This window comes from Halichoerus grypus, chromosome 8 (assembly GCF_964656455.1).
Source record: "Halichoerus grypus chromosome 8, mHalGry1.hap1.1, whole genome shotgun sequence".
NCBI classification, from domain to species: domain Eukaryota; kingdom Metazoa; phylum Chordata; class Mammalia; order Carnivora; family Phocidae; genus Halichoerus; species Halichoerus grypus.
The window spans coordinates 54,540,251-54,554,592 of NC_135719.1; the positions used below are offsets into that span (position 1 = coordinate 54,540,251).

The 14,342-nt window shown below is 48.7% G+C and overlaps 1 protein-coding gene across 1 annotated transcript in view; it reads left to right on the forward strand.

The window, feature by feature from the left end:
* Positions 1–10,088, forward strand: part of MYO1E (myosin IE) — a 190,874-nt gene extending 180,786 nt beyond the window's left edge. The window contains exons 27-28 of the mRNA XM_036107041.2: positions 5,344–5,513; positions 8,993–10,088. Of these exons, the coding sequence (XP_035962934.1) occupies positions 5,344–5,513; positions 8,993–9,069 (247 nt within the window). The 3' untranslated portion in view covers positions 9,070–10,088. The remainder of the gene's footprint in view (positions 1–5,343; positions 5,514–8,992) is intronic.
* The last annotated feature ends 4,254 nt before the right edge of the window (positions 10,089–14,342 follow it).

Genomic DNA, 14,342 nt, shown 5'->3' on the forward strand with positions numbered 1-14,342 from the left:
CAGAAAAACGACCTGCTGTGAAAGCAAGTTGCTGTAGCTCGGCTTCGCCGTGTGCTTGTTTCCTTCGTGGGGAAGAGATCCACTCGGGGTAATGATGGGGGTCACGTCGTCGTAGGGAAACCTGATTACATGGCGCGGAAGTGACCCCGAAGGAAACACTGAATGGGCTCAGTGACGTGGAGTTTTAGAACGATCTGTTAATATATGTAACGCGAAAAGTAACTTACCGTGAGTCTGAAAGTCTTGCTCCAACCCCCACGATCCCCACGAAATAATGCTTTTATGACAGTTCTCAGGCAGGTAAAGCTGATTGGGAGCGCACGTGTCGTAAAACACCAGAGCTCCCAGAATGATCTAACTCCTGCGCGTGCCTTACGAAACCAATGTAGGCAGAACGCTTGGAGACGAGCGAACAGGGGTCGCCACGGCCGTGTGGGGACGGCAGGGTGCTGGGGAGCGGCCGGCCGTCTGGACATGAAAGGGCCTGAGTTGTACTCGGTTGGCCAGTTTCCACTCGCCATGGCCAAGGGCAGGCTGCCAGCTGACCCCGCTGCTCTCGGAGCCGGGAAGAGACGCGCAGCGGCGCCCCATCGGCGTGCTTCCGCCATCCTGAAGCAACCAGACGTGTGTGACGTCAAGCGCGTAGACAGAAGTAAAATGTGGTAGGATAATGAGGAAGGGTTGAGTTTTGAGTGTTTATTGCCTTTGCTTTTCATCCCTTCGAACTTGTGTGTTCCATTTCATCTGTAACAATGGCTGTGTTTAACAGCTGACTCGCCGAATTCCCGAGGTGCGACAGCCCCCTCTCCTGGGCCGCACTGAGCCGGCTGCGGCTCCCGTGGGAGCAAGCCCGAAGCCCTTCTTGGCTGCGTTGGCCGGTCGCCCCTTGGCTGCACGTGCAGGGCTCCAGGCCCCTGAAGGGCCCCATTAATCAGTCTCCTCGGGCAGCTAGCAGTCTTTCTCCTTGCTCATTATTGATTACACAGGATCGCCACCTAGTGCTGCCAAGGAGATTGTGTGGGCTTGCGGCGGAGGCTAAGACGGAGCTGGGAAATAAAATGGCTGTGGCCATCACAGGGTTTTCTGTGACGGTTTCGGGGTCCACGCTGTGGTAAAACGGAGAGGCGGCAGGCACGTCGTCGGCGCAGACTTGCTGGGCTCCGCGGTGCATCTGACAGTACAGAGTTTGTTGAGAGCGCGCTATAAAGCATCCTGAGAATTAGAGTTAGCAGTGCTGGGCGGGGGGGCCAGACCCTGGGAGCAGAAAGGTGTGTGCGGCTGGAGCGCGTCTGCCGTTGTGCCATCCGGGGCGGGAGGTCCCAGGAGCCCGGGAGCGCTGGGAGGTGCCCAGAGCAGCCTCGGCCGAGGCGAGGGGATCTGCTTTCATACAGCTGCAGGGAGGGGTTCCCAGGCGACACAGGCCTTCTGCTGAGTCGCACAGGAAGGGGCAAAACAAGCTGAGATGTGAGAGTGGGGCCGCAGGGACTTGGCGCGGACCGATTGCCCCACTGGAGTACTTGTGCTCCTTCCTGGTCACAGGGAAGAGCCAGATCACGGTGACCTCGGGGTTGGTTGTCCACGCAGACACTTCCCTAACGCAAAATGCAGAGCTGTCCCCCACCTCCACGTCCATCCCCCTCAAACATAGCCCCCCAGTCCACACTCTGCTCCCCAGCACCCAGCGCCGCATCTCAAAGCTGCCTGGACGCCCCCTGCTCCCAAATGTGGGGTACTGTGAACCCTAGTTAGCCAAGTGATAAACGAGCACATGGCTTTACGTTGGTAAAGCGTGGTGGCCGTGGTCCAGGGCCTGGGACAACCAAGCCCACTGTTGCCAAGGGCCTGCAAGGGAACCCCAATCCCCCAGTATTCCCTGAGGTTTTATTTTGATAGGTTTTACTTTGACTTATCCTAAGGAAGTATCCTCTGATGCCTTGGGACCAAATACCATGCAATGGCTGTCTTGGCCCAGGGGTTTAGATAGTCCTCCCCTCCCCCAGCTCCTCTGCCAGACTGCCTGGTTCTGGGACATCCAGCACCTGTGGGCCGACAGACTGGCCGAGCTCACTCTGGGTATCAGCAGGGAGCTGCCCGGCCAAGAGGGGTCTATGTCATTTACTTGTTTTGTTTTTTAAGCAGTTTTGAGATATAATTTATATACTATTAAATCAACCCATTTAAAGTACCATTCAGCGGTATTTGATGCCGAGTTATACAACCATCATTGTAATCTAGTTTAAAAAAAATTTTTTTAAGTAAACTCTGCAAACATGGGGCTCACACTCATGACCCCAAGATCAAGAGTTGAATGCTCCACTGACTGAGCCAGCCAGGCGCCCCATCATAATCTGATTTTAGAATTTTCATCATCCCAGAAAGAAACCTCCTTTCCCCCACCCTCAGCCCCAGCCCTAGGGAACCACTAACCTACTTGTTTCATTATAGATTAGCTTTTTCTGGATATTTTATATGAATGGGATTATTCTTTTGTTAAATTTACTCCTCCGTGGTATATTTTTCTGTATGTATTGCAGATGGAATTGTTTTCTCAATCTTGTATTCTCTAATCTTGCTGAACTTGTTTATTGGTTCTGATAGTTTTTTTAGTGCATTCCTTAGGTTTTTTTCTACATGCAAGATCATCTCATCTGCAAATAGACGTATTTTTACTTCTTTTCCGGTCTGAATGCCTTTTATTTTTCTTGACTAATTGCTCTCGCTAGAGCTTCTAGTGCAGTATGGAACAGAAGTGGTGAGAGCGGACATCTGTTTTATTCCTGATCTTGGGGAGAAAGCAGTGTCCCCTAAAGATGATTTAAGCTAGGAGTACGTGAACAGGGTGCCCTGACCCCAACCAGGGCTCATAAAAGAAAGGTGGAAAGGTACCAGTGTGGCCTGCAGCAGGACTGGAGGCTGGAAGCCAGCGGGGGCCACACCCGGCAGGGACTTTGTAGGCCCCATGCAAGTCTTGGTCCATTTCCTAGGAGCAGGAGAAGCTGTCGGGATTTTTAGTGGAGGGTGAAGTGAACTAACAGACACTGAGTTGGGGGATATTCAGGGAGCCCGGGAAGGAAGCAACTGGTAGCAAAGACATGAAGGAGGAGGAACTGCCAGGGTTTGGTCAAAGCTGGAGGTGATGGGCAGAGCAGCCAGGGGGTGACTCCCAGGATTGCTGCAGGAAGGACAGTCCTACATTTCAGAGCGTCATCTACCTTTTTCTCCACACTAAGAAGCCCCCTGGCCCCTTTTTCCCCAGGGACTACACCTAAGTCCCAATACTCTTGGGTCCAGACGCCTCATCAACTGCCCTAATGTTCGTAGGTTTCCCCCCTGGACGTAAGAGAGGCCAGATCTCCATCCACGAGTATCTGGGCGGGGGGAGAGAGAGAGAGAGAGAGCGCGCGCGTGTGTGTGTGTGCGTGCGCGCGCGCGTGCGAGGGTGCGCATGCGTGCACACCCTTCCAACCCTGCACCCTGGAACCAGCAGGCTGGAGTCTTTCCTCCCTCCCAGGGTATTCTAATGCACACCCCTCCTATGCACCCCCCTTCCTTGTTGCTGGGAAATCAGATGACTTCTGGTATCCAGGCTAATGGCTCTTATTAACCAGATGCTGACACATCCCTAATGTATAGGTTGCTTAATTAAAAGCCTGCTTGCCTGGCCAGCTTTCAGAGAGGCAAGCACTTCTCTAGCAGGGAATGGGGATTTCCAGTTGACTAGGGAGGAAATGATGTCATGCTAGTGATCTACAAGATGCTGTCCTCTATGATGAAAGTGCTTGGTGGTGGTGGGTAGGTGGGGACCTAAGAAGAGTAGAGCCTGAGTAACCTTGGGGTTTGCTCCCCACCCACACAGGGAGCCCCGGGCAGCCCCCTGAAACCCCACCCCTGACAGAAAGAGTCCTACCTCCCCCCAAGCTGGCAGCCAGTGCCCCCCCCACACCCAGATATTATCTGACTTGCTCGTCAGCACCCAGTGCACACCTGTTATCATGGGACCTCAGGAGGCATGCTTCCCCCCGCCACACAACTCAGGCCGGGGGGGGGGGGAGGGACCCTCCCTTCTTCTTCCTGCCACAGGTGTGAACACAGCCGGCCCCACTGAGTTGAGTACAGCCCAATTCCTCCAAAAAGAAATCTTCAACTTAGGTTTGTTTTGTGAGCAAATGAATGTAGGCTTTTCCTGGTTTCTCCTCAAGCAAAGTGGGAAAGAAAACGTTTACTACTTTTTTTTCTAAATGCCTTGTATGAACATACTTAACAGAGTTGTTTCAGATAGAAGTTTAAAATCGCTCAAGCTACAGTGCCTCTGAGACATGTACGAAGGGAGGCTGGAGGCAGTGTGGCGTGTAGAAAGAATACGTGTAAAGCTCGAGGACCCGGCTGAGGGCGCTGGAGCTGGAGATGGTTTTGATGATCGCGATGAGGCGGGGGAGGCGCGGCCGGCATCCACCGGGTAGAGGCCGGGATGCTGCTCGCAGCCTGCGGTCCACCGGGCCCGGGGCGGCCCCCACGGAGCGTCCCCAGCAGTGCTGGCCGCAGACGGCAGGGGCGCTGAGGCTGAGAAACTGCCCGCGCAAGAGTATTCAAAGCAGCATTTTTATTTTTGCTATTTTTTTGCAATACTGGAAATGAAATCATCCCAAATGACCATCAACAGGGGACTGGAGAAGTAAGTTGTGACATATTCGTGCCATGGAAGAGGCTGAGGCCACGAGAATGCATGGCCAGTACATTCATGCATCACTAGGGTGTATCTCAAAAATAGAGCAACTAATAGAACATGATTCCTTTGGGGACGCCTGGGTGGCACAGTCGGTTAAGCGTCGGACTCGTGATTTCGTTTCAGGTCATGATCTCAGGGGTCATGAGATTGAGCCCTGCGTCGGGTTCTGCGCTGGGCGTGGAGCCTGCTTAAGATTGTGTCTCTCTTTCCCTCTGTTCCCCAACCCCCCCGCCCTAAAAAAAAAAGAACATGATTCCTTTTATACAGTAAAAAAAATAGGCAAACCATGTGTACTGTTTGGGGATACTTGTGTGTGTGGTAAGACCACAAAGAAAAGCAGAATTATTAATACAAAATGCAGGGTGGTGGTGGATTCTGGGAAGGATTGCTGTGGAGAGGCACCTGCAGGCTTCTGGGGCACTGGCAAAAGTTCTGTCTCCAGAGTTGGGGGCGGGGCTATTTTTATTCTCAGAGTAAGTTTGGGAATTGACGTATCTTCTAAGGATGGAACTGGATTTGAACTTGAGCGGGCCAGTGCTGGTCCCGTGCTCCAGACCACCACACGGTGCTGCCTCCTGTTAGGTCCTGTCTCTCACCTGCCTCCACTCTCTCCACAGTGTCCGGAGGCAAACGAGCAGTCGGCCTCCCCCAGCCGGGGGCAGACCTAAGCCCCAGCCCAAGCCTAAGCCTCAGGTGCCACAGTGCAAGGCTCTCTATGCCTATGATGCTCAGGACACAGATGAACTCAGCTTCAATGCCAATGACATTATCGACATTATCAAAGAAGGTAAGTGCATGGCTGGCTGGCTGGCTGGGACAGCCTCCTAAAGAACATTCAGTCACAGTGCTATAAAAACTAGTTTAAACATGAAGGGAATCTATAGGCTGCTCTAACTGAAACTTGTAGCAGGAATCTAGGCTTCAGGCTCAGTTTGATCAAGGCTCCAATTTTTATTTATTTATTTATTTATTTATTTATTTATTTTTTAATACTTCTTCAGCTCTGCCTTCTTTGTATTTGCTCCCTTCTTGGCTGTTTTCCCTCATGGCAGCAAAGTGCCTGCCTCAGTTCCAGCAAACAGATCAAACTAGGTCTGAAATCTTTCTCTCTCAAACTTCTCTTAGCCATTGGACAAAAGTCCTAGGTTTCACTCTGATTAGACCAAATTGGTCGTGTGTCCATCCCTGAATCTCTGTAGCAAGACTAGGACTGTACCTATAGTAGGTTAGGCATGGCAGGGACTTCTGTAGGAAACGGGAGTTAGGACTATCCCACCCAAACTTGATGGCCTCCTCATACGGAAGGTAGATGGAAGTCAGGGAGGCAACCTGTAACATCTCTTATAAAAGTAGTCTGTGGGCTTGGCTGAATGCTTTATTAATTTGGTAGAGAAGATAAGTTAGAATATAATATACATATGACCAAACATTAGTGCTTACGGAAGTATTTTTTAAAAGATAACTCCGGGGGCGCCTGGGTGGCACAGTCGGTTGAGCATCTGACTCTTTTTTTTATATATATATATATTTTTTTTTTCTTTTTTTAAAGATTTTTATTTATTTTTTGACAGAGAGAGAGACAGCGAGAGAGGGAACACAAGCAGGGGGAGTGGGAGAGGGAGAAGCAGGCTTCCCACCGAGCAAGGAGCCCGATGCGGGGCTCGATCCCAGGACCCTGGGATCATGACCTGAGCTGAAGGCAGACGCTAAACAGCTGAGCCACCCAGGCGCCCCGAGCATCTGACTCTTGATTTCAGCTCAGGTCATGATCTCAGGGTCATGGGATCGAGCCCTACCTCGGCTCTGCGCTCAGTGGGGAATCTGCTTGGGATTCCCTCTCCCTTCCCCTCCCCATTCTCTCTCACTCTCTCTCAAGTAAATAAATAAATCTTAAAAAAAAAAAAGGTAACACCTGACTTAGGATGTTAAAAAAGCACCTTGAAGGAAATGGCATTTTTGGTGGGGAATGGGGGGAGAGACAGAGAAGCCAGGGAGGCTAGAAAGAGCAGATCATTTTAGGAAAATGAGCTCAACCCTGTGGCAGGATTCCCCAGGGGATGTCATAGGAGACGAGATGAAGCTAAGAGTGGCCTGATGGTGGAGGGCCCTGAATGTCAGGCTCAAGAGGATTTGTGGACAGTACGGAGCCATCCATTAGGGGCAGAGCAAGGACAGCCTGAGTGAAGTGGGCCTTGGTAAGTTCAGCCTTCAGGAAGAGGTGGCCGAGGACAGACAGTTCCAAGAATGATGTTTTTAACCGATTCCTTCATCACAGGGGTCACTCTGAGGAGACTTGTAGGTCCCTGGGCTGATCTCCTTCTAAATGGCCTCTGGGCATTATTTTGACCTCCTTGAGCCATCTAGTTTGCTGTAGATGTTAATATTTCAGCCATTTAGTATCCTTCCTAGAAAGTGTCGGAGTAGAAATAAAAGTTGAAATAAATGCTTAGTAAACACAAACAGAATTTTTATCACCAGCTTTGTTCAGCAAAAATATTGGAAATGACCAATTACCAAGTAACAAAGATTGGCTAAATAAGCTTTGCTCTATCCATTCAGTGAACTTCGATGACATAGATTTTTATTAGAGATAATGATGCAGTAGTATGGCATACTTACTGAAATGGAAAAATGTTCATGGGAAAAAAAGGTTGTAGACTGTGGACTATAGTCTTATTTTTGTAAAAATATAAAACATACGGCTCTCTGCACGTATGTATATATTCATATGTGGTCTCATTAAGTGTTGAATTTTAAGTGAGTATTGCTTTCTTTTCATTTCTCAATATTTCAGATTTTTCTAGAAAGAACACATATTTTGGGTTGAATCAAAACAGTTACATATTTGTGTAAAATGTAGAGTCCTAGAAGTTCTCAGAAAATGCTATAAATTATCACTGTAATTGGTGCAGTGCATTGTGAGTACAGGAATAGACATCTAGATAAATGAGACAATCCAGAAAGAGACCCATGTGTGTACAGGTGTTTAATATAGGATAAATGTGGCCTTTGAAATCAGGGGAAAAGAGAGACAATGACTTTCCATTTTGAAAAGAAAATAAAGTTAGGGCTCTACCTCATACCCAGAACAAATATCAGATGAATTAGAGATCTAAAATACGTAAATGAATTATCATGATCTGAGCCACCCAGGCACCCCGCTTTTGTACTTTTAAAAGCACACAGAAGAGTATTACCTATTATAACAATGAATTATGTTGTCTTACAGAATAAAAGGTCTATGTTCTTTGAGCCAGGAATCTCTCCTATAGAGCTACTTGCATGCAGACGTAAAGATACTGGTATGGACATTTATTCCATCAGTAGTGGAAAAAGTGGGAACAAACGTCCATCACCAAGTAAATGGTCTATAAATCTTGGTATACAATACAGCTGTTTAAAAATGAGATGCAGACGTGGAAAGACAATATCTATTAAGTATTAAAAAGCAAGATGCAGAATAGTAAGAGAGTGGCCCGTTTCTGTTTAAAATGAGTGTGTGTGTGGTTATAATCACAGAAGAGGGTCTGGAAGAATGTAGACTACATGCTTTTTCCTGGTGGAGGGCCTGGGATTAAGGTGGGAGGTGTGGCAAATCAGGTTCTTCCAGAAACATTCCGCGCTGGAGGAAGGAGTGGGAAAGGTGTGGGGGGGGAGTAGCCCTGTGTGAGGAAAAGTGGGGAGGCAGGACTGGGGGCCATCTCACCACCCCCAGCCAGCCTCCCGCGGCCCAGCCGCTGCTCCAGAGTAAAGACTGCTGGGTGAGCTGGTGTGCCTGGGCCCCATGGGGAGCAATCAGCCTCATCTCAGAGGCCGAGCAAAGCCTCATGTGGGAGCAGCAGGGACCCTGAGTGGTCGGTCTGTGTCTGCTGTGGGGGAGGGGTTACTTTTTACAACAGCGCACTCATTTAAAAGAAAATAAAGGGGCACGTGGGTGGCTCAGTCAGTCAAGCCGTTAAGCATCTGCTCTCGGCTCAGCTCACGGTCCCAACACGGTCCCAACATAGATGGAATGTCTATCGAGCCCCACGTCGGGCTCCCCACTCTGGAGAGTCTGCTTCTCCCTCTCCCTCTGCCGCTCACTCTCTCCTGCTCAAATGAATAAAATCTTTTTAAAAATTAACAAAAGAAAATAAAGGACAAAGAACGCAGACGGAGGGAGCCAAACCACCTTTGCGCACGTGATGCACCCGTAGGGCAGGGTGTGTTTGGCCCAGGTAGGGCCGCCTTGCTCACCCTCACTCTCGCCATCTCTGTCTCCCGCAGATCCTTCTGGCTGGTGGACGGGTCGGCTACGAGGCAAGCAGGGCTTGTTCCCCAACAACTATGTGACCAAGATCTGAGGCGCAAGAGACCCTGACTCACGGGTGAAGGAGCTCCAGACAGGGAAGGGGATGTTTGGGGTTCTCCTTCTGATCCATAGCGAGCAACTGCTTCCTCCTTTAAGGCCTGGAGTTTTTCTGGCACCTTCCCCATGGAGGACATTGAAATGCTGGGTTGGGGACAGGGTGTGTCACTCCATAAATGATCCTAAAAGGTAGCCCTATTCATAGGAGCCCAGGAGGGCAAAACAACCACCCACTAAGATTTATTTATTGTATTTAAACCTGGTGAGAGGACAGGCGAGGTCCACTCAGACCTTGTTGGCTCTATCAAAACAGCACCCCGCTCACTCACCAGGCCCAGGGATTGGCTGTAGGCGGCCGCTGACAAGTGCCTTTAGTCAAAGAGCACATTTCTTTCAACCCTCTTTACCTTACCAGACACACACATTCCTCTCTGCCACTTTCCCTCAGGGAGGACCTGCCCTCTACAGGCTGGACTTGGCATGAGCGGGCACTTCCCGTGCAGATGCCAAGGGCCAGCGTGGCCTGCGGAGCCCACAGGTGCAGAGGGGTGCTGGTTTACGCTTCGCCAGGACCATCAGGCTGCCGGGCTGGGCAGGGGCTGGGGGCTGGGCTGGGGGCCTTGCTTTCTCTGGGTCTTCAGTTGGAATGTGGCTGGCCCATGTTGGTTTTGTGTTTAATGCTGTACCTATTACAAGAAGGATCTCTTTTCTCAAGCTGTACATTTATAAAAACAGATCATATACTGTATATATAAAAATCTTAAGATGGTAGAAACATGTATGAATGTACTAAGTAGTATTCCACTGTACTTATTCGTAAGGTAGGTTTTATTACAAATCTCCCACCAGGTACTTACAAATGTGCACTACTCCTTTTCAACTATAGAATCAGTGTTACTGCTTTCTAGCCCAGCCCCTGCAAATCCTCCTCAACCCTTGCCCTGTAGGTAATTTTCCTCTGTCCCCTGTCCCTCCCCCTACCTCCTAAATAAATAAAGGAATCAGTGAACCACCTGTTCTTTTGTGACGTTTGTTATGGGTGGAAGTGTCTCCCTATCTCCTCAAAAAAAAAGATACGTTAAAGCCCTAAACCCCAGTACCCCATGGTATGACCTTATTTGGAAATAGAGGGTCTTTACAGAGATAAGTTAAAATGAAGTCATTAGGGTGGGCCCCAGTCCAATATAACTGGTGTCCAGGTAAAAAGGGGACATTTGGACACGGATGGACACAGAGAGGGAAGAGGATGTGAAGGGACAGCCGACTACAGCCAAGGAGAGGGGCCTGGTACAGATGTGCTTCCTTTACAGCCCTCAGAAAGAACCAACCTTACCCACACGCAGCAGATCTTGAACTTCTAGGTTCCACGGTTGGAAGACAGTCCATTTCTGTCGGTAAACCACCCAGTCGGTGGCACTTTGTGAAGGCAAGACTAGCAGGCCAGGGCGGTGGTTATTGCAGTAATAGTGAAAAGTCGGAAACGATGGAATGTCTATCGATGAGGCAGTGGTTCTCGGGGGAGACGGTCTCTTCTCTGCCTCTCCTTCTCCTGGTTGCCTCGGCCTTTCTGAAGCTATTGGGAAAGTAGGGTTTGACCAGCACACACCTTTTTGTCATTCCAAGATTCCTGAGTCCAGGGGAAAAATTATCAGGGGTTACATATAAGGAAAAAAAAAATGTATCTGAACTTAGAACAAAGTAAACCACTTAATTCTATGTGTTCAAGAACAGAACAATAACAATGTTTAAAGTATAGTTTGGTTCCAGGATACCTGGGTGGCTCAGTTGGTTGAGCAACCAACTCTTGATTTCAGTTCAGGTCATGATCTCAGGGTCTTAAAAAAAAAAACAAAAAATTGGGGGCCAAGTGACAGGACAGCCTGAATTAAGTATAAGTTATTTTGAAAAGGCCTATCTTGAGGATAAATGTTAACTCAAGCTTTGGAGGAACTAAGGTAACCTTGGGCAGTGGAAGGAATCACTTGCGAAATTCCTTAAATAAAAACGTATTCAAAAAAAGGATGAGGTTGTGCCACTGGAGACAACATGGACAGGCTGAAAAGACAAACACCGTATGATTCCATTCATAAGTAGAATCTAGGAAAAAAAGAAACAAAAAACAGAATCAGACCTATAAATACAGAGAAATGGTGGGGGGCGGGGGGGGGGTAGGGAGATCACGAAATGGGCAAGGGGGAGTGGGAGATCCAGGCTTCCAGCCATAGAATGAACAAGTCATGGGAATAAAAGGCACAGCATAAGGCATGCGGTCAATGACACTGTAACAGTGAGGTCGTGAGAGAGATGGCGGCTACACTTGGGAACGCAGCCTAATGTATAAACTTGTCAGATCACTGAGTTGTACACCTGAACTACTACAGCATTGTGTGCCAGCTATACTCAAAAATGATTGGCTTTACATAATTTTCCTAATGTTATGCATTAAAAAAAATGGGGGGGAATCAATCTTGGCTGCTTTTAATTTAATGATTGGCCTTTAAAACTGGTGTGTAACTGGGACCCCTCAGGCTCTAGGTGACAACATAGGAACAGAGTCTAACATCCACACAAGCAACGAGAACAGCCCTGGCTCGTGGGGGTCACAGAGCAAGCCCCAGCCCTGCCCCCATGTGCCTTACCTAGTGCCAGGCTCGAGGAGGTCCTCAATGTTGCTTAAACAGGTGAGTAAATTCATTGAAGTCACGATCCTAGGTTTCTCTTGGCTCCGCATCTAGCCAGGCCTGCCATTTTGTTCCCTGTTAGTTAGGTCAAGAGTCACTTCACCTGGGAGACTGTATGTAAAGAAGATCAAGGGGCCACCCCTGCCTTCTAGAACACGCCATCCTGTTTGGGATGATGGTGTGCTTGTGCACATACACCACACATGTGGAAAACGCAGTGTAAGGATGTGAGAGAGCCCTTCAACCAGAGGTTTAAAGTAACCAAGCACCTTGAGCAGGCTTGAACGTTCCCTCAGGCAGAGATGTTCAACGAGTAGCAGACCAGCAGTTGTAAAATCTTTCGGCCTCAGAACCCCTTTACACTCCAATATTATTGAAGACCTCAGAGTTCTGCTTTTGTCCGTACAGCTATTGCTATTTACTATATTAGAAATTCAAACAGAAAAATTTAAAAACACCAAAACCACACACATTCTACTAACCACCAGAGTGAGGACATCATCACATGTCATGTAGCTTCTGGAAGATTCCACCACACACTAATGACAGACAAGAATGAAAAAAAGCAACTAACATCCTAATCTTATCATGAAAATAGTTTTGACCTCATGGCCTTCTTCAAGGAGTCTCAAGGACCCCCAGGCCACATTTTGAGAACCACCAGAGGGGCTAAGTGCTAATGAACAGGGGGTGCAGCTGGCTCTCTGAAAACATCATGTGAAAGGGCCATCTCTTCCCAATGCTTCAGGACGCGAGACTAATGTCCACGGAGAGGACAAAGGGTGAGGCCTTTCTTATAACCTGTTCTGCCAACAGTCGTGCAAACCATGCACACGTATTGTCCCAGCCCATCTGATCAAACATGACTCACCACCATTACCAAGTCCAGCCCTATGAAGGTGGAAAGGGGATGAGAAGCAGTTTCTTTTTTAAAGAACATTCCTTGCAACGTGCACACACCATGTCCACTCACAGTCTAGTGGCTGGAACTTAGTCACGTGACCTCAACTGCCAGGGAAGCTGGGAGTCTCTTGCTGGGGACAGCAAGTCTCAGTGCAGAGAGCAGCTCATCCAGGGCACCAGGGAGAGATCTTCCTCCTTCCAGGCAGAGCAGTCCACGAGAACAAGTGCGAGACAACACGGCTGTGTGCCCCCATAACTGACGACCTCCACTGGCGTGCCACGGAGCACGGCTTGTACAGAATCCCAATCTTTTCCCATCCGGACTCCCTGCAAACTCCGCAGCCCTCCCCTGCGTGCCGCTGGACAGACGAGGCCGGCCCTGCCTCTACTGGCTGCTTTTACAGTGCTTTCAGCGGCAGGTGGGGGCAGAGTCCGGTTTCAGGAGCACCGTGTGCACGGGATGCATCTTCCGGGGAGAACCTACTGCTGTCCCCGGTTCCCTTCACTTTTATGGTCAAAGAGTGGGAGCCATTCTGCTATGTCGCTTGCTCCCTTTGCTGCCTCCCTTTGGGTTTCTCCCAAGGCCTCGCTGGCCTTCACAGCTGCTCCTGAATTAGCTTATTTTACTCTTACCAGCTACCGGACGCCTTTCCCTCCTACAGCACTGTAGCTGCCCCTCTGACAGGCATGGCCTCGTCTAAAACCACTCGCAAGAAGACTCAGTACAGTTCACTCCCTTGCCCCAGGTCATGTAGCTCGTAAGGAGAGGAACCATCATTTGACCCCTGATCTGACCCCCCAGGCCGGTGCTTTTCATCTCTGTCTTCAATCCAGCTAATATCAAGGAGTTTGATAGTCTAATTGTCAGCCTTCCAACTTCCAATTATACTTTTCTCAAAGAACAAGAACCAAAAAAATAATAATAATCAAGAACCAAAATAAAAAGAAGAAGAAAAACTCACCAATAAGACTCCACAGCTTTAAATTTGCAAACTCCTTTGACGGGAAGGGTGGTGTCTACATATCTTTGAATGCCCAGAGTCCATCTCTTTCCAAGACCATCAACTTCCTTAAAATAACAGCCACGAACATTGGAGCACATCCAGACGCAGCGCTAAGGGCTTGCCATACCTTTCTCAGTACTCCAACACTATGAGGGAGATGCTTGGACCCCCATTCTACACACACAGACATGGGCGCAGAGATCCCACAGCTGCTAACGAGACTCCAACCCGTGCAATCCAGCTTCAGGATCTGTGCTCTTCAAATACTGTGCTTACATCATCTCATTTTCTAATTTCAGTGTTTTTACGATATTATGATTTCTACTTTTACAGCTTATTTCACATTTATAACACTCATTTAGTTTTGGGTGCCTGCTGAGGCACATAAGGAAGTATCTGAAAGGTCTTTTTTTTTATGACATTCTGGAAGTATGAATTTCCTGAATCAGGCTATTTAATATTTAACTAAGCAAAATATATAATAAGGAAGCTATAAAACGTCTTCAGAATATTCCTACAAAACCCGTCGCTTCTTGATGAGAAGCTGGAGCTCAAGCATCCCTGGGCAATTAACTTGGCTTTTCAGAGCCAGGAACGCTCCCTGCATGGTCTCACTTCATTGCTATTCACATGTGTGACCCAAGTCAGTCTAAGGCTGCCATGGGAACAAGTCTCGTTCA